This window comes from Perissodus microlepis, chromosome 10 (genome assembly GCF_051167445.1).
Source record: "Perissodus microlepis isolate ML-2025 ecotype Zambia chromosome 10, ASM5116744v1, whole genome shotgun sequence".
In the NCBI taxonomy this organism is placed as follows: domain Eukaryota; kingdom Metazoa; phylum Chordata; class Actinopteri; order Cichliformes; family Cichlidae; genus Perissodus; species Perissodus microlepis.
The window spans coordinates 11,117,587-11,143,818 of NC_140470.1; the positions used below are offsets into that span (position 1 = coordinate 11,117,587).

At 40.5% G+C, this 26,232-nt stretch overlaps 2 protein-coding genes across 3 annotated transcripts; both read right to left on the minus strand.

The window, feature by feature from the left end:
- Positions 1–206: 206 nt before the first annotated feature.
- cnga2b (cyclic nucleotide gated channel subunit alpha 2b) lies at positions 207–6,655 on the minus strand. The gene is made up of 7 exons (XM_084941918.1): positions 6,369–6,655; positions 5,449–5,557; positions 5,223–5,333; positions 4,609–4,785; positions 4,016–4,123; positions 3,796–3,902; positions 207–1,963 (listed from the first exon to the last, which is right to left on the minus strand). The coding sequence occupies exons 2-7, from the start codon at positions 5,547–5,549 to the stop codon at positions 510–512; spliced, it is 2,058 nt and encodes a 685-aa protein (XP_084798044.1). The 5' UTR covers positions 5,550–5,557; positions 6,369–6,655; the 3' UTR covers positions 207–509.
- A 2,455-nt stretch (positions 6,656–9,110) lies between these two features.
- On the minus strand, positions 9,111–24,839 carry LOC146378839 (plastin-3-like). 2 transcript variants are annotated; one of them, XM_084941919.1, is made up of 16 exons: positions 24,731–24,839; positions 18,244–18,348; positions 18,006–18,157; positions 16,138–16,267; positions 15,780–15,912; positions 14,714–14,795; positions 14,435–14,600; positions 14,201–14,343; positions 13,403–13,498; positions 13,106–13,301; positions 12,531–12,609; positions 12,308–12,425; positions 12,097–12,227; positions 10,588–10,711; positions 10,286–10,410; positions 9,111–10,187 (listed from the first exon to the last, which is right to left on the minus strand). In XM_084941919.1, the coding sequence occupies exons 2-16, from the start codon at positions 18,302–18,304 to the stop codon at positions 10,055–10,057; spliced, it is 1,869 nt and encodes a 622-aa protein (XP_084798045.1). In that variant the 5' UTR covers positions 18,305–18,348; positions 24,731–24,839; the 3' UTR covers positions 9,111–10,054. The 2 variants fall into 2 exon arrangements, with proteins under 2 accessions (XP_084798045.1, XP_084798046.1); XM_084941920.1 differs by lacking the exon at positions 24,731–24,839 and adding an exon at positions 20,934–21,491.
- Between the last annotated feature and the right edge of the window lie 1,393 nt (positions 24,840–26,232).

A 26,232-nucleotide genomic window follows, 5' to 3' on the forward strand; every position in this document is an offset into this window, starting at 1 on the left:
CATCGCAAACCATTTCTCTGTGGACTCCTTCCCCTCAAGGAGTGGCAAGAGACGATGTGTGCACACCCAGAGCGCAATATACAGGACATGGAGAGAACTGAGTCTCTCGCTGATGCAAGCAAAAACAAGATGTTTACAGGTGAACTAGAAACTGTAAACTGGAGCAGGTCTCAGGTGTTTAGTGTAGAATCACTCCCTTTATTTTGGTGGCATTTAAATACATCTTTAATTTACAGTTTAAAATATATTCTCACGTATTCCATCTTTTGTTTTCGTTTGATTCAGGAAGTAACTTTAAAACTTTATCTCAGTGTCACTGGTTTATGAACTCAAAGAATGCATGGTCATAGCAGTGTTGTAAATTTTCTTATGTTTATTAACATGCAAACTTCTCTTTGCAATTGCTAAACTGATAAAACCTTCACATAATACAAGTAAAAGCAGAGAAAATGCATCGTATGGGTTTCTTATAGTCTTAAAGAGTCATTCCTATTCCGTTAGGTATTGATCTAAAGTCTTATTGGTGATCCATCTGTATGGGCAACAAACCCAGAGTCATTTTCAGTGACTGTCCCTGCACCTTCATCCATGTCATTCACATTTGCCTCTGCACAGCAGTCTGTTTGATTGAGGAAACGCTCCAGCAGAGTGACACGCTGCTTTAGCCTTTGCTGAGTGTGTGTGTATTCACTGAGTAGCCGGGCAAACCGAGTCTGAAGGGTGTCCAAAGAGGACTCCAACCGTTCCACCTTCTCCTCTGTGTCCTCTTTCTGTAGCCCGCCACTCTGAGCATTCTCATCCAGAAGACCCTCTTTCATCAGAATCTCCCGGCCCCTTTCCTCCAGCACAGTCTTAGCATCTGGATACTCAGTCACTGCCTCCATCAGGTCGTCCTTAGAGAGGCAGAAGAGGTCAGAGTAACCTAAGCTGCGGATGTTGGCTGTCCGACGATTTCCCATTTTACTACCTTTGATATTCAAAATGCTGATTTCACCAAAGCAGCTACCAGCGGTGAGGAGAGCGTACTGTGTGACCCCATCATCAGCCACCACAGCCAGCTTCCCTTCTTTAATGATATACATCTCCTTACCAATGTCGCCCTTTCTGCAGATGTAGTCGCCTGGACTGAAGACCTGAGGGCGTAGTTTAAGCACAAGCTCCACCAGCAATCCTGCCTCACAGTCTTGAAAAATCCGTACTTTCTTCAGGGTCTCCAGGTGGACATTAATAGCAATCTCAGCCCGCAGCTTGTTTGGCAAATTCTTTAGCACTTCCTGTTCATCTACTGCTTTCTTGTTGGTCCAGAGGTAGTCAAACCATTTGATGACACGTGTCTCCAGTTCTCTGCTGACTTTGCGGAAGTGCATGTAGTGTTTGATGGCATCAATACGAGCTTGAAATTCGGCACGGGTGGCGTTCATGTTGGCAATCATAGAGCCAACATTTCCCACAATTGTAGCAAAGATTAATACCCCAACAAGAAAGTCAAAGACCACAAACACGTACTCTTCATCTCGCACAGGGGGAGGCATCTCTCCAATGGTGGTAAGGGTAAGAGTCGACCAGTAGAGACAGTAGACATAACTCTGAGTCAAGGTGGAATACCCGGGTTTAGAGATGTTTGGGAACACCCACGTATCTGAGCCAAATCCCAAAGACTTAGATATAGCATAGAAGATGCAGGCATTCCAGTGAATGATGACCAGGATGTAAAGAACCAAGTTGCAGATGCGAAAGATGTTGGGGTAGTTGGTGCGTGTCTCTGTGCGGTCAAAGAATTCAAACATGCGTGGGAAGCGCAGCAGACGGTTAAACCTGAGCTGTGGTGTATGGATGCCTGTGGAGATGTACCCCAGGTCAGTGGGCAGGATGGACAGCAAGTCAAGCTTAAACTGTAATGTACGGATGTAGCTGTCTCTTAGCTTGGTGTGGTCCTTCACCAGCAAACCTTGCTCCAGGAACCCTGAGGAAAAATAAATAAAACTCGTGTTTAGCTTGGTGGTGGATGAAAAAAAATAGAGGGCGGCTCAAATCAAGTTTTTATTTAACAGTTAAACTGGTAGATTAGATCCTCTCAGCTTTAATTTTAGAGTCTTTAAGCACATTGTTCCGTTTTTTTTGAGCTGCATAATTTGATAAATCCAAGTGGCAATCTCTGGGTCTGAAGCTAATGCCTAAAGGCCCTTTCACATAGGAAGTGGCATGGGTTGTGCTCTCAGACACATTCTTTACTACACTGCACCATAACAGTTTCCTACTGTATCAGGCAAACCCCGGCACAACTGGAAGCACCCAGGGAATACTGGCACGTGCCACATACTTTGTGGTGTAGTGTGACATACATTCTCGTGATCATACCAGTGCAGCTCATGCTGCTTCCTATGTGAAAGGGCTTTAATTGCACTAAACTGCATTTTCCTCCAAAGGCCACAGGAGGCTAGCTCTAAAAATAGCCTTTTTTTATTCATATCACTGAAGTAATGATATGGCTTTCTGCACAGTTAAAAATAATTAAAGCCCATTCAAGATGCTCTGATATTGTTTTTTTTCCCTCTTCACTAATAAAATGATATCAGTGCACAGGACAGAGTCTATTGATGCACCTTGCTAACCAAGCTAGCATTAGCTATAAATTAGCATGCAACATTCTTCCTCTACATGTGCTCCATGTAAAGTACCAAGAAGCAGATAAAGCTAGTGACTAGGTTAACTCTTTCTCTCTTGGACCATGACCAGGGGTAACCGTTATTGTTTTTTTATGAACTCAGGTGGTTTCTGCCACATTTCAGGCCTGCTTCCACATCAGAAGTTAGAGAATGATCTCTGCCTACAGCTAACTAGGGCTACCATTGGAAACACCTGGGACCTCTATGTTTGCTAGACTTGTTTGACTTAGGTGTCAAAACTCATTAAGTGAAGCATTTAGCACGCTTCAAGCGCTGGTGGACAACATGTCGTGCCAAAAAGTGATTGCCCATATTTAAACTGCTGTAAATAATTTGTTGGCCTATAATATGTGAAATGTGTGTCAAATGCATGCCTCATATCAAGCCATCTAGAGCAAACATTAATCAGCATTCCTGTTACAAGTTAGACGCCACACTCGCTTTTTGGCAAAATTACTTTATATATCCAGTTAAAAAATCTTGTTGACATTAAAAATGTCTTTTTTAAGGTGATCTGCCCAAGAGGGCAGCAGACATTACAACAAGTATAACAGTAATTTTGTAAACTAGACTGCTTATAATGTAGGTACAATAAACCAGAGTCATAAAGATACTTGAAAGACGGGTACTTTTTACATTTTATAACCTCTTTCTAAATCTTGTTCATTAAAGTCTATTTACCAATATAGGTGTAGACTTTACATATAAAAAAAAACACCTGTAAACACTGGAAATCACTTTTTGACAGACAATCAGTTTTTGGCACAACACTAAAATAACGGAATTTAACAGTACATGGTGCTGTGAGTTGTGCTGGAGACACACACATTTTCACACACATTAATGGTTTTATTTCATCATGCGTCCCTGATGTGTTCACAAGCCAATTTTAGCATAGGGTCATCTACTTGGTGATATTGTTATTTAGTGGATGTTGTAACTAAAATGTAAAGTTAGTTTGCATTTGATGTGTAAATAAAAGGAAGCAGCGAGGTTTGAATTAGAAAGCTGAGAAAATATAAAATGAACGCAAACACTGACTCATTCAATTTTCAGCAGAGAGGAAACTATGTCATCAGAGTAATCTAAAATTTAAGAAGGCCAGAAGCTACATTTTTAGGTGGCTTACCTGTCCGGAGTCGAACACAGGTGTCTGTTATGTATAGAGCATCAGAGAGGTAGTCCAGCACCAGCCAGCAGATGTAGTTGCTCACTTGTAGTTCGTCAAAGCATGCCCTGGAAATGCATTTAAAAAGGATTTAGTGCTCTAGTCTAAGAAGTGAACACTACACTGTACACCCTCTGGAGGCTGCAGGGCCCCTCTGACACACATACTGTAGTGTTATTACCTCGCGACAACAAGGAACCAATTGTAGAGCACCGCCAAGGCAATAACAAATAACCAGCGGTAGTATACGTCATCGGAGGGAGACACCACAAACAAATCCCACTTTTTCCTGTAAGCAAAAGGAGACTGTGATTATGACACTCAGCAAAAACTGTTAGTACACAACAACAGAGAGAAAAACAGCAATATAGTGCATCACAACACAATAGCTATATAATTATTTTTTAACAGCTATATGAGACAGCTACTTTTTTTGTAAATGTGACATCTTTCGGGTCATTTTAAAATATTGTGACGTTCTACTAAATGTAAAATATTTAAAGCTCAATTGATCTATCTTCTTTTCCTTACATAGCACCTTGCAGTAAACCTATATTTCCGCAAGGACAACATAAATTACAGCCTCAGCACTGAGTAGAATAAACACTGTCTGTAACTCTGGGTGTCTCTACAACTTAATAAGACCTTTCAAGGATTTATTTTAGCCATGAAGCAGAAAGTCCCGTCGTGATTTGTTCAAGTGTAATTCTGTACTCCTTATGCATGTACATGAAGGTGTACATAGTAAAGGTTCAGGGTGGTACCCGGGCATACCTAAAGATCCCTTTGGCATTGTTGCCATTGGCATCCAGTTGTGTGTTGCTGATGCGACTGGGGGCCGTTCTCAGCTCAGGGCCACGAAAGCGTTCCAGGAAAGAGTCTGGCCTCTCCTCCTCCTCCAAAAGACTCCTGTGTGCCCATTCCCGCAGTCTCACCACCAGGCTCACCAGTCTGACACACAAAAGGAACGCAACACCGCATCTTTAGGCAGCTTTATAACTTAAAATCATGTCAAAATGCATCAGTTCAAACACAGTTAATGTGCGAAACCATCACAGAACTGCAAATTAGCGCACATGATTTGAGACCTCACTTTGTCTTTCCTTTTCTATCTGTAGGACTGGAAAATCTTGAAATGCCTGAATGAAAAAAGGGACTCTAAATTCCTGCAACCCATCAGAGGTCAAAGGATTTTCACTGGACAAATGTAATGAATTTTGTAGCAGTCGACGACCTTCATGAAAAAAGACAAAAAGCTCTTCTATAGCCATTTCTAGTTATTTAATATGTAATAAGAGCTCCACAATAATCTTTCAGCTCCTTGAATCAGTCCATTTGAAATTGCCATACCATACTGACGTGCCACAGCTGAGTCATCACAGGTTTACCTTGAGATGGCTCCGGTCCTTTGAAAAGAATTTCTTGAACTGCCTCCATGAGGGTCGAGAGCAGCGACTCTTTGCAGCTCTGAGGATGTGTCATCACAGATCGATGGGACCCTAGTAGGAAAAAGTGACAGCCCGGCTTCTTTAAGCCATTACGAGAGCCTCTGTTTTGTGTCTCTGAACGAAACCTCTGAGAAAAACATAATGAACATGAGGAAGCTCTTGTTACCTGCTGAGAATGCTCTCTGCTCTCTCGATTTCCTCCTCCAAGCTGGTCTTCACTGACAGATTGTGGGGAGACCGATCTCTCTCTGCCAGCTGGCCCGTCATCTTTAGATCTGACAGTACGGACAAACACTAATATTAAAGACCCACTTACAGCCATTTAATCCATATTGTGGAGTGTTGGACATGCTCTCCTGCTTCAGTTACACTGTGGCAGGAGAGAAAAGTGTTTATGGTGCATGTCTCAGATAATAGTCAGGGGACTGGGGCGGTGGGGGACAACTGGGACTGTGGTAGATAGTCCCTAACCTAGCCCATCATACAGCAGGTGGTTGCTGTGGCGACTCATGAGAAATAAAAAGCTCAGTTTTATGGACGCAGCAGCACTTTAGATACACAGTCAAAGTTCAGTTAAAGCACAAAAAGTCACATTAAGGCTGCTGTGACACTTTCTCCCTGCAGCACAGACAGATGATGAGGTACTTAGATGACTGTTACCATTGTGTGACTAATTGGTGGGTCATTAATGAAAACACACACACACACACAAAGCCATCCTGGAGCTCTGCGGCTCAGTGAACCAGTCAGCTGCTTTCCCTCAGGTACCACATCACTTAGGAAACCAGGCTGCTGAGAGAGCGCAAAGTGTGGCATGACATAACAGCACGATGGCTGCTGAGGCCACAAAGAGTGATAATTCACCCCTAAAGTCATCCAGCTGCCTGCCAGTCCACACTTTGTAACTTTACTAATGTGGAGATGAGACTTTTTTTCCCTCTACTTTTGCAAATAATTATTAATTCCGCTTATTGAATATGTTACGCAACACAACTTTTTTCCACAGTGCTTCACAGCAAATGTAGATTACTAGCATCATAATAAAGTATATGCCAAACTGGCCTCAGCGTAAACATATCAGCCTACCTCTAGTTTCCTTGAATTAGTCCAAAAAAAAAATCCTCATGGTGACTTCACACAGGGACACCCAGAGCTGGTCTTCACCAGCCAATCCATCCTTTGTGCCCACGCCGGATGCAAGTCCTGCTCTTGCACCATTCTCGGTTGTGAGCCTCCTCTCGAAGAGCGCTCTCCTCACATGCGTGAGCACGTGGTCCACCTCATCCTCAGATGGGCTGAGTGCCGAGGAAGCAGGTAGGGGTGGGAGATGGAGGGTGTGGAAATCTTTCAAGTAGTTGAGAGCCTTGATGTCAGCATCAAACTGAAGAGTATTCTAGGAAAACCTTGTTCCTTTTAACTTTTATTACTCAGGAGAATCGTGAGAAACAGAACAAAAGAATGCAGCCAGTTCATCTGATTTATTTGATTTTCTTTATATATGTAGTCTGCCTGATTCATATTCTCAGCATTTCTTAGTCTGACATTTTTTATATTTGCTTGACAGCTCATCAGCATTTGTAACATATCGGCTTAATGACATATCATAACCCTTGTTCGCTTGTGAGCCCTCTCATAAACACAATGATAACTTTTCTTAAGCTCATTCATGTCTGAGCAGATGGGTCATTTTAACAGTAGCCGGTTTGGCTCAAAGAGGTGTGCAGTACAAAAAAGGAAGATTAGCAGAAACAGAAACATGAATGTAGTCAAGCTTATGCTGCTGCTCCTGCGCTGATTCCTACTATGAACTATCTCATTACATTGCATATAATAAATGTGAGGAATTAAGTATATTTTGCTCACAGTACCTTTGTACTAACATATGATTTTAGGGCTGTACACTCATATTTGTAGACTTACTGTGAAACTTTATCCATCCATCTATTCACTTCTGCTTATCCTTATCAGGGTCGTGGGGGGTTGGGGCCTATCCCAGCTACTATAGAGTGAGAGGTGGGGAGCCAGGATGTACCTTAGATATAAGGTAAAACACGAACTTAGCCTCTTTTCTTTATGATCTAGGATGGGATCATTAGGATCTGTGGGATATTTATGATTATTGACAGTTTGATTTTGAGAGTTTGACTTGAAATATTTTGCTTAATCTTCTCTTGTTGACAAAAAGTAACAAGAGCAGCGATGTTTAGGAGTCTAAACTTTCACCACAGCCACACTCTCCGCTGCAAATGGAGCTTGAAAACCCAGGCGATGGGGACCACACGAGACTTCTTCCTAATCATGCAGCTTTCCGACGGAGCCTGGCAGTTTCCGCTTTAATCAGATCCTCGAAAACTTAGTGGGAGTGAAGCCCAGAGGACTTTCCATCTGACTAAGATTCAGCCCAGTGAACAGTAAACTTCAATCTGCCATTACTATCTCTGTTGGGCAACGAGATTGTTGATGGACTGTGAAGAGACGAGTAAAAGCAGAAACTGTAAGCGCTTTGTTTTTTTCTTTTACAGAGTTTTTTTAAAAAAAAAACAGGTGGGGGATTTTATGGTGAAAAAGAGGAAGAACATAAAGCATAAAGGTAGTAACATTAACAGAAGCTCAGATAAGAGGAAGGAGAAGCACTAAAAAATACAACAAGTATCTGATGTAAGAGGCGCTTGGAAACAAAGAACTTCCTCCTGAGTACATTTTGGGATCAATCATTCACAAAACAAAAGATCTAATACACTGAAAGTACTCGGAGACTGCTTAAAAAAATCATGTTTAACATCAGTTTAAACATTTTAAATGTTAAAGTGTTTTTAGACTTGTATGTATCCTCTTCTATGGTTACTTGTAACCATACCAACCACTGTTTGTTCATACCCTTCAAGATGTTGAGCCAAGATGATGCATTTCTTGCATGACGAATCCAGCATCACTAATTATACTTAATACGTCACTTTATTCAGATAAACTGATATATTACCCATGTAAAAGACACAAACATGGTCACCAACAGTGCATTTAAATGATGCTCAGATGGCACTAAGGGGCCCAAAGTGTGTCAAGTAAAAAATTGTTGGTATAATCCATACTTTCATACTGATTACACCAAATTCTGATTATACCTTCTGAATGGTGCAGCAGAAATCCAGACTCATGAGACCAGGCGACATTTTTCCAATCGTTCTATTTTCCAGTTTTGGTGAGCCGATGAGAATTATGGCTTAGTTTTTGTGTTCTTAGCTGAAAGGAGTGGCACCTTGTGTGGTCTTCTGCTGCTGTAGTCCAACTGCTTAAAGGTTAGACATGTTAGCCTTCAGACATGCAGGTATTTGTGTTTAACAAGAAACTGAATAGGACATCTTTGTTGCTATGCAGATGATACCCAGCTTTATTTTTCCATGAAGTCAGTTAGGTAAACTACAGGCATGCCTTATAGACATTGAAGCCAGGACGACCTCTAAATTCGTGCTTTTAAATCTCCACAAAACTGAATTTATTGCACTCTGTCCTAAAAATCTTAGAGACATAATGTCTAACCAGAGGTCCCACTGTTGCTCATAGTGGGTTGTGTAGATGTGCGAGGTAGGTGTGTGAGGTTTCCTTCTAATATTGTAGAGACTTTATCTTACAATATAAAGTCCCTGAATTAGTGCTATATAATTACAACATAATGTTTATTTTGATCTACAAGTAACCAATCACAAAGCATCCACTTTGATCTAATGTTGTAAAGTGAAAACATAATAGTAAATTTCATTTTTTAAAGAAAAGTGGAAGAGCTTAAAAGATGAACTTGTGGTCAGAAATAACCACGATCAAACATAAGACTGGTTTTCCAAGGCATATTTATTGTTGCATGTAAAGCCCTTAGGAATAGACATGAACACGAGACCAAATACAATCTGGCCATTGTCATAGAGTATCATAAAGCTACCTGGAATGAAGTTGCAATTTATATTTGGTAACAGTGAATACAAAAGGAAAGGAAAAACTCAACGCATGAGTGCAAGTTGTCTTTGAGACAAGAAGGCACAGCAGAAGCCAGGAGAATCCAGTCAGCCTGCTCTTCATCCAACGTAACAGATACTTTAAAAAAACAAAACAAACAAAAAAAACAAAAACCCAAACAATTAAGACCAGAAACACCCAAAGAACAGCATTTACATCGCATAATGATCCCAATAAACAAACAAATGACGAGTACAAGAATACAGATAGCACATCACCATGGTCTTTACTATGATCAGACCTTATGGCTTCTGTATATGGATATGTAGACGTTTACGTTGCCAGTTAAGATGCCAGTTTAGGCCATGGTTTTACTTCACTTCATCAAGTGAGAGGAAATGGTTGTCTGATGCCTCTTCTCTTTTTATTCCCCCTCCCCCTTCAAAAAACATTTACCAAGCATTTATTCATAACTATGGTATTTGGGAATGTGTTTTGCTTACTCAAGGCTATAATTTACTTATCGAGCTGAGTAAAAATATGTAAACAACCTTGCAGCTGCAAATAGGCACGCTCGCTTAAAAAACACAAAACAAAACAGCCTTCTTACACGTTAAGAGTTCTGCATACTGAAACTGTAAAGATGATCAAAGTCTTTAGAAATTTTAGTTTTGCAGCCTCACTTTAAATAAGATGAAAGCACATTATTCTTCAGAAAACACCTCTATTAATCAGAAGATGCAGGGACACATGCAAATGTATGATTCTGACACACAAGAAAAAAAAAACATAATTCTTGTAATTGTCACAATGATTCCAGCTAGTTAGACTCGTTTCATCCCCCGACCCATCAAGCAGGCAAAGACAGTCATCACCATTTTGGGCTTGACCTCCACGAGGTCTTCTGGGAGAGCGTAGACGCGGGCTCCAATCTTCCTCGCCATGGAAATGGCATATCTAGAGAGGATACAGACATGGTAAGTTATATAAAAGCTGGTCACCCCTACTTACCAGTATATGGTCAAAAAGCTGCTTCTCTTTCTTTTTGTCCTTACTTGGCATTCTCCAGCTTGTCGTCTTCAGAGAGTCTGCCAGTTTTGATCAGATCATAGTCAATGCTGCCAGGCTGGATGGCGTCTATGAGTTCCAGTACTGCCAAACTGCTGCTGATCTCCTTGTCCTGATCGCCACATAACACACAGATTAGGGCTCCGACACACACATGGAGCCGTCTCAGCAAAATGAGACCCCACCCCTCCCCAACCGAATCACATGACTACATCTTTTTACGCTGCTCAATGCTGATGAGGGCTGGTTTACATATGTAGAGATGTCTGATTCTCCAATGTCACTTTACCTTAAAACTTGAAATCTTGGCTGATTTTCCAGCCTCTGCCAATGTTTTGTTCACCCAGCGTACAATGATGGCATCATTTACTTTCTCTCCATCACCAAGGTCCTCCAGTACATTCAGCGTATATCTGAAAGAGTAGAGAGGCAGTATATTTATTACAGGACTGAACAGAGAACTCCAGTTTTTAACTAAAAGACCAAAGACAAAAACATCAGGGAAGAATCTTTAACACTGGAATCAGCTATGGAAATGTAATCACAAATATGAGGAATGTGCACACACACACACACACACACACACACACACACACACACACACCTGTGTGGTGAGGCTGCCAACTACAACTACCAACTCTCCACAGTGGAAACAGTTTAAAGAAAATTAGAGTAAATAAAGAGAACTATCACAATGAATCTGAAAATGAAGTCTGTCAATTTAATACAAGATCATTAACTTTTACATTAAGCTACTTTGATTTGTCACTATTGATTCTGAAGTGCTTTTATACTATTTTTGTTATCATACATTCACTCTTACAATGGTTGATGCCCATATTAAACATAAATGATGGCATTAGCTTGTATAGCTTGTATGTAATCCCCTGTGAGCTAAACCTCAGGTTTCTTAATTGGTCTCTTTTAGACAATGTTTTGTGCTCTAGAGCTCAGAAGCCCAGGCCACCCATTGTTCAAACCTTATGATTATGTGGGATAGCTGATCAGAAAGAAAAAAATAAAAGGGTTGGTTAGGCCAGGCCAGTCAGTGAACCCCTGGTAGCCTACAGTTGCTTGGGAAAAATGTGTATTCCTCGATTGGTTGCCGGCTGTTACCAGGTGAAGTCAGTCACAAAGAGTGCCTCTTTGTGATCTGCTTTGGGCACCTGCAGAGTGTTGTGGTTGCCAATAGTTTGCATGAAGACGCCACCTTATCTGCACACATGTACCCAAGTTCATCAAGCAACCTCCAGCAAACACTGACAACCGATTGTGGGATGAGCATTTTTCCTTAGTGATTAATGGCTACCATGGGGTCAAAGGCATAGTGATCAATTTCACAGTGACTTCCAGCAACCTCCAGAAACCACTCGCAGCCAGTTAAATACTCATTTTTCCCTGGCGACCAATTGTTCCCAAATGCTGTAAATGAGGATAAGAAGTCCCTTTAAAATATCATGATACATAACTTTATTATTTAATGTACTACATATACTATGCGTACTACATATGACTTATAAAGGTTGTTGATGCCACTTAAGGCTTAAAAACCAAAGTTTGCAATCTGTGTTACTGTAGAATGTAAACAATTCAGAAAATTTGTTGTTTTATATTTTTTAAGTGTTTAAAAATAAGTCAGCTGGACACAGAAATGTGCTATGCATGCTCAGCACGCCAGGCTGTAAACCTTTTCCTTATCTTGCTGACTACAAGAAAAGCAGAAACGCAGAAACAAAAGGAAGGAGGAACTTCTACTTGATTCTATTCCTGAAATTGCACGGTGTTGTGCTTTTTGTACCTTCTCATCAACTGCCACACCAGTGCTAGAGTCAAGGTAGCATTGCCATCATTCAGGTCCTGCCCGCCGATGCCAACGAGGGAGAACTTGGCCGTTTTGCCCAGTTCCACTGCATAGTTACAATTCTCCAGCTGGGAAATATAAATTAAATAGTTGGAGAAAGCCAACATGTTTCTTCTTGAATCTAAAAGAATAAGGCCATTAGGTCTACCTTTTTCATGTTGGTTCCCAGTTTAGGGTATGGTGGCTTGTTGACCTTGTTGTTCCAGTCAACCGGCACTTTAATCTTATCATAGAGCTGAAGGATGACCAGGGCATCCTGTAGGTCTCTGTAAGAATAGTGAGCATTGTAATTAATAATAAACATTAAATAAGACAAAAAGAAGAAGCTAGTATCCCACTTTTTTGTTTCAGATGCCAGGAAGTTTACTTACCCATACAGATGATTCACATGTGGGTTCACTCCCAGGGAGTTCATCCAGTTTCGGAACGTCCTCTCTTCTCTCGTCTCACCTGGACAGTACAGGATTGTGAGTCTTAAGGGACTTAATGATGAATGTATGTAACTATACAAGTGAACAGTAAAGATTATTGTAAATACAAATGTACTGACTAACGTATCCAGTAGGTGCCAAAGCCAGGAGGGACTTGTTGTCATATTAAGACTTATCTCTATGCTACAGTACGCCTGTTAGTTGTTGTTTGTTGGCTATAACTTACATGTTTATGTTTGTGTTAGTCAGAGCATCTGACTATCTGGAGAAATCTAAATACAACCATTTTGTCAGCTAGATTCTTTCAAGCTGATTTTTTTTAAATTAATTTAGGAGATTTCTCATATTCATTTTCTGCTTTTTCCTTTTCTGGTTCCTGACTGCATCAAACTTTTTGTTTTACTCATTCACCCATAAATAACGTAACAGAGAAATACTACAGATCCCTGGGGCCTCTTGTATCTTCCAATTTAGTTTTCATTTGATTACCACCTCTGAACATCTTGATAACCCACCTTCCAACAGTCCCCAGTCAATATCCTCATTCTCAGGTTTGGTCAGTGCTGGATATTTATTAAACAGATTGGCCACGAAAGCAAGGTTGAGTTTGGGGTTTCCACTGACAACGTCAGCTGGAGTGACAAACTGCCGACAGCCGAGTCTGTCAGCCTGCTGCAGCATGGCATCTGCCCTCTTCATGTCGTCTTTCTCCTGAACAACACACACACACACACTTGAGTCAGAGGCCCTGTACAGCTGCTGGCATGTGTTGGAGATGCTCAGCTGTGAGCGCTGACTGTCAGAGTGCTTACATTGATTCCTGCCATGTTGATGTCTATGCGTGGCTTATCCTCATCTGTGCCTTTTGGAGAGATTTGATTCAGAAGGTGGAAATAGGCTCTTGAATCCTGAATAAAGGAAAGCAAACAAACAAAGAAAATGTAGGTTCCTGCTATTGGACAAACAACAAAACCTACACTCATTTTATCTTATTGAAGGCAGCTTCACTCTGAGAAAGGTGATGATAAACTTGATTTAGTTTGAGAACAACTTCAACGGGGACAAAAACTGAACTTTAGAAGTTTTTAGAGGATCACATCGCTAAATGTTATAATAATGAGAATTAATCAGAAACAAAGAAACAAATGCAGAGCTTGAGAAAAATACATACACATACAGGTGCATAACTGTATACAAAATGCTGTACATCTGACGTAATGAGTGGCACCTTTCACCTGAACTACCTTACTAAAATGCATGTTGCCACAGAAAGACTGTGTCTTTGTCTTAATCCCTACATACACAGCTAAGCCTGAGACACTACCCACTCATTCCTATTTTTGGAAAAGATAAGTGGATATTTGGGTAAGTTTGTACAAACACAAACATGTGCTACCTGTCCAGGTGGGCTGACAGACGCCTGTGTTGGTAGACGTAGTTATTACCGGAGTGAAAAACAAGTCAAAAATGGATTTAAAAAGCCCCGTGAAGAACCTTAAAAGCCACATTAAACCTGTAATATTATGTTCTAAAGTTTTGTTTAGTGTCCCTCTCTCTGCATCTACTATTTAGATGCACCACCTGGATTCAGTGCCAGTGAGTATACTCACTTTAATGTCAGAGCTGAAGTTGTTGATCTTCTTCTGTCCAGCATTTTCCAGGTGAAAGTTTGCCCAGCGTAACAGCAGTTCTTCTGGTGACAGCTTCATCAGGTCCTCGAGAGTTTCCCCATCCCTCAGCAATGCCGCCAGTGCTGTTCAGGAGCATTAATCATCACTTAAGCTGCTTGAAAACAGACTGGGGGAACAACAGGACTGAAGCGCATGTTATTTAATGCCCTGTACCTTCATTTCTGCTGAGCTCAATGTCAGCAAAGAGACCGATCTTGATGATCTGCCACAGCAGGCCCAACACCAGATGGGGCTTCCCTTCTCTCAGGTCTAAAGCACCGATGTTCACCACATGGCACCCAATGGCTGAAGCAGAGTTCAGGGCCAGGTTAAGATTCTCCTGTAAGGCACAAATTAACAGTTAACAAAACAACAACAACAACAAAAAAAAAAAAAAACATTTGCTAAAAAATGTGAGGGGGGAAAAAGCACCATAAGAAAAAACTGACTGACCTGTATTGTGAAAGGAGTCAACTTCTTCTTATTTATGGTCCTCTCATCAATCGTGTCGGGCACTGACAGGTTGATCATTTTGCTGTGCAAAGAGTAAAAAAAACCCCACAAACATTAACATGTCTGATGCATGTTGTTAAGGAGACAGAAATCCAAATGTTTATTGTCTCTAAAGCATCTGTGTTTGTGAATATTAAGCAACTTGGGGGTAAATATCTAACTTTTAGGGCATCATGGTTGGAAAGATTTGCATTCACAGTTTAAGTAAATTTGAGGCACTTTTTTCAACTTTAACATAAATTCAAACATGTGATGTTTAACTGATTCTTGCTTTTATATTGTAGCAACATAACCTTAGACAAACTAACAATATCCTTTTATGTTGCAACTTAATTAGCTGTATCAGAAATATGTTTAACATGAAGGACTGTTACTTTATTACTTCAGAGCCATTGGTGTCAAAAACACTTAAGTAAAAGTAATCATATATTAGTCTTATAAAATGAGCTCGAGTTAATGTAAAACTGATTTATGTTTAAAAAGTTGTACAGTATCACAAAACAAATAATTCAGCATGTAATAAACAAAATCATAGCTTTTGTTTGCCAGGTCACAAAAATGCAAATGAAGGGTGCAAAAGGTGGATATTAATTTGAACAGAGGTTTAACTCAGAAGCAAATGTGTGTGTGTATTGTTTTTTCTTTTTTTCTTTTTTTTTCTTTTTTTTTAAATATATGTTTTGGGATTTTGAGGCTTTACAGGGATAAAGCAGCACTCCGAGGCCCAGTGGCTTCAAGCCCGGGCATGCTGCATTAGCCTCATGGTGATAGGGTCGCCTGCTCAACCCAGGGAGCCACACCGGCACCTCAAACAGATTTTTAAAAGTAGCCAATTCAAACAGTGAAGCATCATTTTGAGCTTTGACCAGTCCAGCTGCAATTCAGGCACAGACAACGCGATCTCTTTAGACCTCTATATGTTGATATAAAAACTCATATTTTTTAATATGAACAACCTTTAGAGCAGTGTTAGAGCTCAGTGAGGGACAGTAACAGGAGCACCCACCAGAGTACGATACCGTCTCCAACACACGTGAAGAGGGCGTTTGTGTTGGGATCCATGGGCAGAACATGTTGGCAGTCAGGGTCTTTTTCCAGAGCAGTGTTGATCCAGTTCACAAAGGCGTATCGCTCCTCCTCTATGAGGACAAACAGACACAGGTTAGTTAAAATCCAAACACCAACAAGGTAACGTGAGTGGGCTGCTTATATCACCTAATTTCACTAGGTCACATTGTCTAATATAGATTACTTCAGTGTTAAATGAAGCGCCTGCACGTGAACTGCAGAGGGTACAAAGTCAACAGCTCATGACAAACACTGGCAGCAAACAGTGCCAATGAGGTTGGGAATCTCTGACGTACCAGAGAACGAATGTTGTGTGCCTTCACTTGACAGCTCAGACGTCCCTCCAATAGCCAGGATGCCTTCCTTTCTGTTGATGGCCTTGCGGAAAGACTTGGATATCTGGCCGGCCTTCAGTTCATCAACAATCTAAAATAACAGCAAAGAATGGTTAGAAATGGCGAAGGCTGAAGGCTACGGCGTGTTTGTGTTGCATTTAAAGACACTGATTTGGGATTATGTCGTAGTTATCTCAAAAAAAGTGGTGGAAATAATCCTAATTTACGACAATTGGATTAGATAAGACACCATCATTTACCAGTACCTACAATGACTGACTCAGCATAACAGACCAATGAAAGACACTTCCTTTGAATTCCATTTGATTAAACAGGTATGTGTCAAACTACTGTATGAGTATCCGAGCAAATTTACTAAAGATCATGTTCAGATCAGCTGCATGTTATTTATAATATGATTATTCCGGCAATTTCATTTGTAATTCAGCATTTTAATTTTATTTTCTAATCGGAAATCATTTGGAAGTTTTTTTTTCAATGGAATCAGCAGACTAATCAATGAATCAGAATCAGTGAAGCAAACAATCTTTATTAAGTCATACTTCTGTGCAAAAAGCCTCAACCATCTTCTCTCCTGTTACTGTGGTCTCCTGTGAGCCACCGTGGCAGCTCAGGTTGCTCAGCAGACACAGGAGATCTGCTGGAATTTCTCCTCAGTGGCACGAAAACATAACCCAACCTGCTGGCTACAGGGCTAAAAAGATATGGTGAGTATCTAGGCTAGTAGCTGAGGTTTTGACGGCATCAATGAGCTTTAAAGGTCCAGGATGGCCTCGGGTTGATGAGATTATGACAGAAACAGCTACAGCACTTATCCTCCAAATTAAACACCCACATATTTAAACGTCATTTAACAATAATAATGGGAGCAATATGTGGTGACAGTTCTTGATATGCGGCGTATCTTATCAGTAAATCGCAACATGGGAGAGAATTGAAACCAAGCTGGTTTGACAATATGTATTCAGTAGGAATGTATGTGATACTTCCTGCAGCCGGAGTTATCAGAGCTTCATCAGTGGCCTCGCCTCCACAGCTGTCGGTGTGACCACAATGAGCTGCTGGGCAAACTAGCACAGCACTCTTTACATGCAGAAGGCCACAGGATGCTAGCTTGCACTTCCTATCCAGTGTAGGTGAAAGAAGCAACCGCAACAACACAATAGCAGCCTTGTGGAGGTTATTAATACTTTCAGCCGCTTCTGCTCATTTTGATTCATCTTTCTCGCATAATGGCACATGTATGTCTATACATGTCATTATTATCTATACATGGACCATGCTGGATTGCAGATCCCAGCTTTGCAGTGCCATAAAAATACCTAATCAATCAGACTTGTGCCAGACAAGATGTTGGGAAGGCTCAATTGTAAAAAAAAAAAAATGTGATAGCCAAGGAGCAACAGGGCCTTTTCTGTGAGTTCATATCCAAAGAAAAAGTAAAAACATCTTTTTGTACTTATTGTACAAATTCCCTCGTATACATCACACTACATCAGTGTCTTTGAACTGCCTTTTTATATGTTGATGTTTCTAATGTCTAATTCAATAAAATTTTAATTATTAAATAAATAAATACATACATATATACATACATAATTAGTCAGTAGATGTTTGGACCAAGGGTGATAACATTTTGGGGTGCTGTTTGTGATCCCAAGTTTTGACTGATAAAGAATGCAGACTGTACAAGAAGCTGCTACTGTGAAGGATTAATCATTTCTTCAGTTTATCACTTTCACATTCCTGCAGTATGCTTGTATGCATTTGTGGCATGTGGATGCTTTTCGGCTCTGCTTAGAACGTACCGAGGTAAACTCGTTAAAGTTTAGCTTTTCATCATTGTCTGTATCGAGCTTCTGGATGAGCTCTCGAAGCCTGAATCCTGGCAGCGGATGGCCGATGTCTTTAAGAAGGTCACCAAGCTCTTGTTTAGAGATATTCCCATCTCCGTTCTTATCTATAAAAACACAGAAAGAATCATCAGATATGGTTAAACCAGCAGTAACAATGACTGCAATAAAAAGAAACATGACTTTTACTTACCGTAACTTTCAAATATCTGTCTTATCTCCTCCCTTTCTTCTTGTGTTAGCTTTGCAGACATTTTTCTGAGATTGACCTGAGCTGGTCAGTCAAAGAAAGGTGTGACTGTGAAGAGAGCAGAGTCACAACATCTTAAAAATAGTTTGGGAGGAAAACAGCATCTTTATCACTCCTGCAAACTCACCCACACTGCTGTCACTTTCTATGCATTCAACCAGCAAAGGGAATGGCATCGACACGCAGCAGATAAGTGAACCTTTTATTTTCTGTCAGGCCTAAAATAGCTTCATTTACCTATCGCTTTTCCTTTTCCTTAATCAAAGTCACATCCTATTAGTTTTATTGTATAGCAGCAAGCCCATTTTCCAATGAAACTACTAGATGAGTCAAGATGTCATCAGCCTTTGGTTGACTAAATGATTTCTCTTCAGTTAGTATACTATACTATACAGTAAATCTTGTAAAATATAGATTTTTTTAACTACAATGTTTTATTTTTATTGTGTGCCTATACTACAAATCAAATCGACAAAGCAAGTTAAATCTTTTTACTGACAGCTGCAATTAAAAAGTGGTTCAGACTGTGCATGCAGTTTGAAATAGACTCAAAAGCCAGGGATCTCTAGACAAACGTGCAAATGTGAAACATTTGTGGGGTGTTATCACCAAAATGCATCTGAAATTAAATGGATTGACCTACAAACAATCAACAAAATGTGCAATCTGAGATTCCAGTGCCAATCACTACATGACTTAAGCACCTGTGATGAGCTCTGTACACATCATGGACAATCACACATAGCAGTGACCATGACAGGGACAGTTGACCTTTAGCTTAGTACCTGCTACAGTGCACACATGAGTCAAAACACACAAAGAGCTGTTTGTAGTAAAGTGAAAACAAGACTGTCCTGTGTCTGCTTTTCTCCTAATTATTTATTCATTTTTAATCTCTTCCTCTTTGTGGTGAACTCTATCGTTCCCATTCCTGTTCAAGGTGACTTTTCAACCAATCAACATTTGATTAACAGATAGCACAGTGGCTGTCAAGCTACACACTGTTTGCTTTTTTAGTATGTTTCTATGACCTCCACATTGGCTTAATTCCTGCAGTCTCCTCTTTCTGTGTAGCCAAACAGCTACACAAGGCATTTGAATTGTGTAGCTAACTTTAAGGAAGACCATAAAGTCTCTCGGGTCTATGGCAGGGGTGGGCAATTCCAGGCCTCGAGGGCCGGTGTCCTGCAGGTTTTAGATCGCACTTTGGGTCAACACACCTGAATCACATGATTAGTTCATTACCAGGATTCTGGACATGTTGAGGAGCTAATTTAGCCATTTAAATCAGCTGTGTTGGTTCAAGGACACATCTAAAACCTGCAGGGACACCGGCCCTCGAGGCCTGGAGGTCTATGGTCTATGTTCTGTGGTAGGTCATCAGATATCCCATTCAAATTTACTAATAATTATAAATATGAATTATTGTCAGGGGAAAGCTGGTGGTTCTAACCACCTATTTCTGTTTACCTGCATGCACCTAAATCCCATTCAATAGCACTGGTCAATATTATTTGGGCAAAGAGTGGAACTTAGAACAGGAACACCAAACGCTTAACCCTTGTCTACAGTTCCTGCATATTCAAACCCATGCTGTTTCATAGAGATAAAAAAAAAAGAAAGAAAAAAAGACAGCACTGAGTGACAGATCAGTGCAAAGAGACTGCAGTGTGCTAATAGGTTAGCTCAAACCCATTGAATATTAGATCAACGTTGGCGAGTGGCACACCATGGGCAAGACCAGATGGAAATCCGTTTAAACAGCCAGAGCAAATGAAACATGACCCGTCAGGTTCGTCTGGTTCAAAGGTTAACTATTCAAGTCATGGATCGACCACGAGTCAGTGAGAATCTGTCTCGAGAGCTACTTTGCTTGACAAAAACCACTGCTTCCCATTCTCCTCTGAGGCAAAGGAACTATTGAGAAAAAAAGGCACTGAAAATAAGGAATTTCTGTCAGCACCCCCTTCCTGTTCAGTAGCTGCAAAGGAATGCAGGAGGCCTGGACTGAGTGAGCTCCACTTACAGAGAGGTGAGCTCCCTCGCTCTCCAAGGCTAAACTGGTATGATGGCATTCCTTTCCAACACGAGGGTTGAGAAAACAAAAAGTGGTTAACAAAAGAGCAAAGATTTTTCCAGATAGAAACGTGTTCCCTTTTTCTTGCCAGACTTAAAGCTACAGATGTGCGATCGTCACATTCGTCAGAAATCCTGGGCAAGGCAACGCCTGGTTTCCCCAACAAAACATAAAAATAACAGAACGAATAGTGGAATTTGTGCCTGAACGTCTCTGAGTGAACTGAGCCATCTATTATCTTTCTACCCTCAGCAGCATCCCAGACAGCTGAGCAGACAGTGAACCAAAGTTTGCATCCGCTTTAATGAACTATTAATAGTCACGAAAGGTGACTCATCAGTAGCCATAAGGCATCAGAGACGTGATGCAGTTCCCATAAAGCTATAAATATAAAACAAAGTGACAAATTAAAAACACACGGCCCTGCAAAAACAAGAAAGACTTGCCCAAAAAAGTCCTTCAGACAAAATTACATAATTTCGAAAACTAGGTGATGGTAAGGGATTTGTCACTTTAATGAGCCACATCAAAGCACAAATCATTTTAAAAGACTTACCATAAATCAGAGAGAAGAGTGTGTTTTCCTTCAACAAAGCAACCCCAAATCAGGCCGAGCACAAACTCCCCACTCAACTATTAGGAAAATGCCAATTCCAGCACTGCTATATTTAACTTTTCTCCAAAAAGGATGTGAAATGTGGCCGGTTGAGTCGGGCCTGCTGCAAGAAGGGCCCACAAACATTACCTCACTCGCTCACTTGTCACACCCTCAACAGGAGGCGGAGTGACAACAGAAGAAGGGCACAAGTACGTGGAGCAAGGGCACAGATGGCAATGGACAAATGTGAGATGCACGGAAGAATAGAGCGTTTGTAATCACCGTAGCAAAGCTGTGGCCATAAATCTTGTGTTACACTAGAGAGTAGAGTTCAGAGCGGCTGGTTTCCAAAGACAGTTGTTTTCTTTGACAGCTGCACATGTGTTTGCGTGTGTGTTGTAAAAATCCTGTGCTTTAACATTGAAAACAACATCAACCTCCTAAATGGATGTCTGCCTAAAAGCACATCAATACCTCTGATAGAGCACATTATTAAGAGGTCAGTCTTTGGCTATAGTACAAAGAGGATGACTCAGGAGTGCCATAGCTATATACTTTTCACTAATTAAAAAAAACAAACAAACAACCAAGCAAAAACAGAAAAATATTGTAAATATCCTAAAATACAAGATTTGGTAGCTCCAGCTGAAATTAAGCTGGACTGAAACAAATGCTCATCTGTATAGATGTGCAGTCATCCTAGTCATGTGATACTCAGCAGCAGCAAAACAAGCATAACTGGACTTGTTTTGTAGGCTTTAAGACGTCTAACCCCCCTCCGTTCAAGAAGCTCTCTCGGTTCCTAGCTCATTTTACAACTGGATATCACAAATACGCACAAACACAAACGCACACACACACACACACACACACACACTTCTTTACCAGCAGCGGCTTTAATTGTTGAGCCAAAAACAGCACATTGACGCCATTTACAATCGCCTTTGATGAATCTTTCACTCAATTTAAAGCCGAGGGCTGCTCCCAGATGGCTGAATTAAATGTGCAGAGCTGAGGCGACACACCCCGCCCCGCCAGTGTTTCATCTACAGTTACGTGGGAAATGTGAGGCACACAAATAGATTGGGCACCCTTCCCAAATGTGGTTAAGTTCAATAAGCACACACCCAACACGGTCTGCAAGAACATGGGACTTTTTTTTCTTTTTTTTTTTTTACACTCACAATCTTGTGCAGATGTGAAAATGACTCATGAGCAGAAAGCCAGTCTGTAGGGCCAGCCCTTTATTTCCTGTTCAGGCTGTTGGGATAAGATCAGCAGGGCAGTACTGACAGGTACTGCCGGGAGGTGATGACAACAAATTGTTTGTGGAGTTTACTCTACTTTGACATCATGTACAGCTGCGAGTGCAACACCCTGGGCTGGGTTAAAGTGATATTATAAAAGCCTTAAAAGCCAGGCCATGTGGTGAATCATCATGGAAACATTCAAATGAAATGACAGTAACCACCTAGCCTTTACAATCTGCTCTCTATAGCGTACCACTGTTGGCCAAATGAAAGCATGTAGCTTTACTAAATGATGAAGGAAGTCTAAAAGGGGCTAGTACGGGAGTCCATACAGACAGAGGTGCTGCTGAATCAGCTGGGTTAGCTTGTTACTCCTACAGGTAAGCAGCCACACCTACACCTATGCTATTACTCAACAAAAACCTTGCATACCATTATCCTTTATAGGCATGGCACACTCACAGTACTACAAAAGGCACAGCAACCGTAAAAAATACCACTGACATTGTATCCGATTGCTTCAAAAACCACGTTAATAAGCTGGGGCCTTTAAAAAAAAAAAAGGAAAACATTAGTGACTCATTGCATTAATATTCTCTGGTGCATTTGATGTGTAGTATTAATTAAAGTTGGCACATGATTTATTTAAAATGACTTGGCATTCTAGCATAGCAATGCATTGTTTTAATGTTCAGAAACATCCATCAGCACGCGCAATTTAAAAAAAAAAAAGAAAAAAGAAAAAAAAGAAGGAGTTTCTGAATAAAGAAAGAAGTGCAACTAAAGAGTAACCTGATCACTTTTACTGACTTGCAGAACAAGTGACCGTTCCCATAGATCCTGATGGTGGAAAAAAGTGGGAAAACCTGTTCACTCGCACAGGTGTGAGCCCGGCTGGAAGCACAAGGTTTTTTAAAAATACACCACCCATCCACCGTCTCCAAGGTCTGGTTGGAGAGACAGCAGCGCGCACATGTAATGTCTGTGCTTTTAAATAACACATACAGTAGGCGCTCTTATACTTCCACAGCATGAGCAAGGGAAAATTACACTTTACCTCAGCTATTTTGTGGAGCATAGTCTACATACCAGTACATTCATGGGCAATCTAACCACGCCAGTCAGGTTACAGTTAAAATGTCATCCAGCATTTTTCTTTCCCCACAAAGGAAATGCAATCATGACATTCACTAGCGCTGACACTACGAGAACAGCTAACAATGTATTAATCATGGTTATGAATTAAACACCTCTTGTCTCCTGCATCCTCGTATCCTGCCATACAAGTGAAACAAGATTTTAGAGAAGGCCAGACCCTGTATTCACAACACGCTTTATGTTCAAAGTCACAACATTTATAAAGTTAAAATACGGGCTTCTCTGACATTATCAGCCGACCTTGCTGATCAGCCGTGTCCTAAGAACGATCCAGGATTGGAATCCCAGATGTAAGTGAGCGCTGCAGCTCCAGATGGGCTCCAGGAAAAATCTGGTAAATCGCTCAAGGCAGTAAACAAGTTTACATAGACCACTGTTCAACACACACAGACACAGACAAAAAGCCACTTTGTGCATAAGCAAGCTGCCTTATTTTGGTGTGGAAACATTTGTCAGGCTTACCAGCACAGACCATATGAGAACAATGCTTTTTCAAGGATCAGCTACGCTAACTCTTGCACAGTGAGTGCAAAGGCGTCATAGACGTTTACAGTTCATTGGCAAAAAGTGGGAGAGTCAGACCTTTGCAGAAAATAACCCACAAACAGACACACACACACACACACACACACACACACACAGAGAGAGGAGAAACACTCAGCAAAGTAAAGAACATTGAGCAGAGAGATGTGTTACACAAGATTTATTTACAGACTCTTTGTGATATTGTGTTCTGGTATATGGCTTTTATATGCTAACTTGGTGGAGCGGGAAGATTAAAAAGAAAACTTAAAAGAAATCGTGCAGGCTCCACCTATACTTCCTCCGGTGAGAGGCGGCGTGATGAAGGAACAAACCTGCTTCTGTCTAACTTGACTTTTCCTGTAGGATTTTACATATTCAAAAATGTCTAAACAGCCCGCATCTACAAAAATAAAAAATAACTAGAAATGTGAACCTCGTGTATAAATGTGATACATAGTTACACAATGAAACTAGTATATGTATACTACGTCTTTGAGCAGTAGTTACTTTTTCCAAAAGTTATGTGGTCATAATTAAGGAGTGAAAGAGTGCAATATTTCAACATTTTCAGACTCGTTCAGCTCCGAGAGGATGAACGAGCTACATTCAAGGTGTAGCTAGAGCTAGCCGGCTAGCGACAGACATGTAAGTTTCATAGGCAGGAAACTACCCCTGCTTACTCCAGCAAACCCATCCCTACAAACAGAGGATAACAGGGAGGAAAGCTTGGGACAAAGGATGTTGTTTTGATAAGCAAAACTGATATAAACTCTATCTATAAGTAGGTGCTGGTCTAGAACTTGTCAGGAAATTGGTACTTACTGTTAGTGCGCCTTAAATTCCAGACACTGTCCACTTTGCAGTCCTGCCTCCTCCACGTAGAGACAAAAGTAGACGGCAGGAATGCTCGCCCGCCCTTCGTGACGTCACCAAACAGGCGGTGCGGGCTATGGAGGGTTATCTATGCCAAAAATGTAAACTGAAATAAAATACATCAGTGAAAAGTCTTTTTGTATTAAACATTTTTTTACTTAATTTGATTTATTAGAACAATTATAGAAATAATAAATCAATTACATTCTTTATAGGCATGTCATATCTCAAGTGCACAAATATATATGTATATATGTATATATTCAGCAATATTTTCAGTTGAAAATGTAGTATTTTTAACTTCTCATAAAATGTTTTCAAAGTATACCTAACTATGTTTTCCCTTTATATTTAAATTGTGGGGAGTTTTTCTTGTATTTTGATTTACCTACACTTTCTTAGGAGCTTGGAAAGAAAAGCATCTGTACTCACCTCTCATCTGAGAATCTTCTTCAGTTCTAAGAGCAAATGGTGGAGAATACCAGATTTTCTTTCACCCCCTCCCAGACTCCTTATCGCCTACTCACATCTTAGGTCATTTAATTGCAGCAAGTCACACGATAGGGTTGGGCAAGGTCTCACAATGGGTTCACCTGAAACCTCGGTTGATAGTGACCCACACCTGTTTTCACACCTTGGCTTGTGTGATTAGGCAGATGATCAATAGTGGGTCAACAACACTCTTAAGGGACACTCCTAATAGGACTTAAAAACTCTACAGTTATTATGTGTACAACACTGATTTACAAATTTACAAGCTGAATCCATAATTCATAGAAGACAAATAATGGGCTAAAACTGTTGACCTTATAATTAAAAAAACATTTGGTCTGCTGTCTAAACCACTGCCACCAGTGTGGTTTTCCAAGTCATTGTTGCTCTTTAAGGTGAGGTTTTCACAATGAATACAAAACAACATTATATGACAGGTGAAAACCTTCAGTTGTGCTGCACATTTAACTGTTTTCCCCTTGGACTTGGACCCCTGTTAACAGATTTAACAATGCCTGATTTTTTTCAGAAAAATAACAAGTAATATGAAATTTAAATATCTTCCACGCTTTATTTTACCTATTGTCTTCAGGTGGAAGGGAATGATGTGAGTGGATCAGAAGCAGATGTGATCTGTAACTTGAAAAGTATGTGGGACAGACAGTGTTATAAAATGGGACTGTGTGGGCACTAGGCATTTTACTGGTATTTTACAGACTACATAGACTACTCAGAATACTAACAGGGAAGATAACATGTAAATGTTATGCAATTTATGTGTTCAATAACAAGAAAGACCTGTTGTTGAAGCAAACAAGTACATAAAAACCAGAAGGTTCACACAAAGTTTACAGCTCTGGAATCCCATCATGTTTTTTAAAAGACATTTACAGCTGCGTTAAAAAATATAAGGCATGCTTTCAGCAACTTTCAGCAAAGTCATAAATTAAGTTACTCCT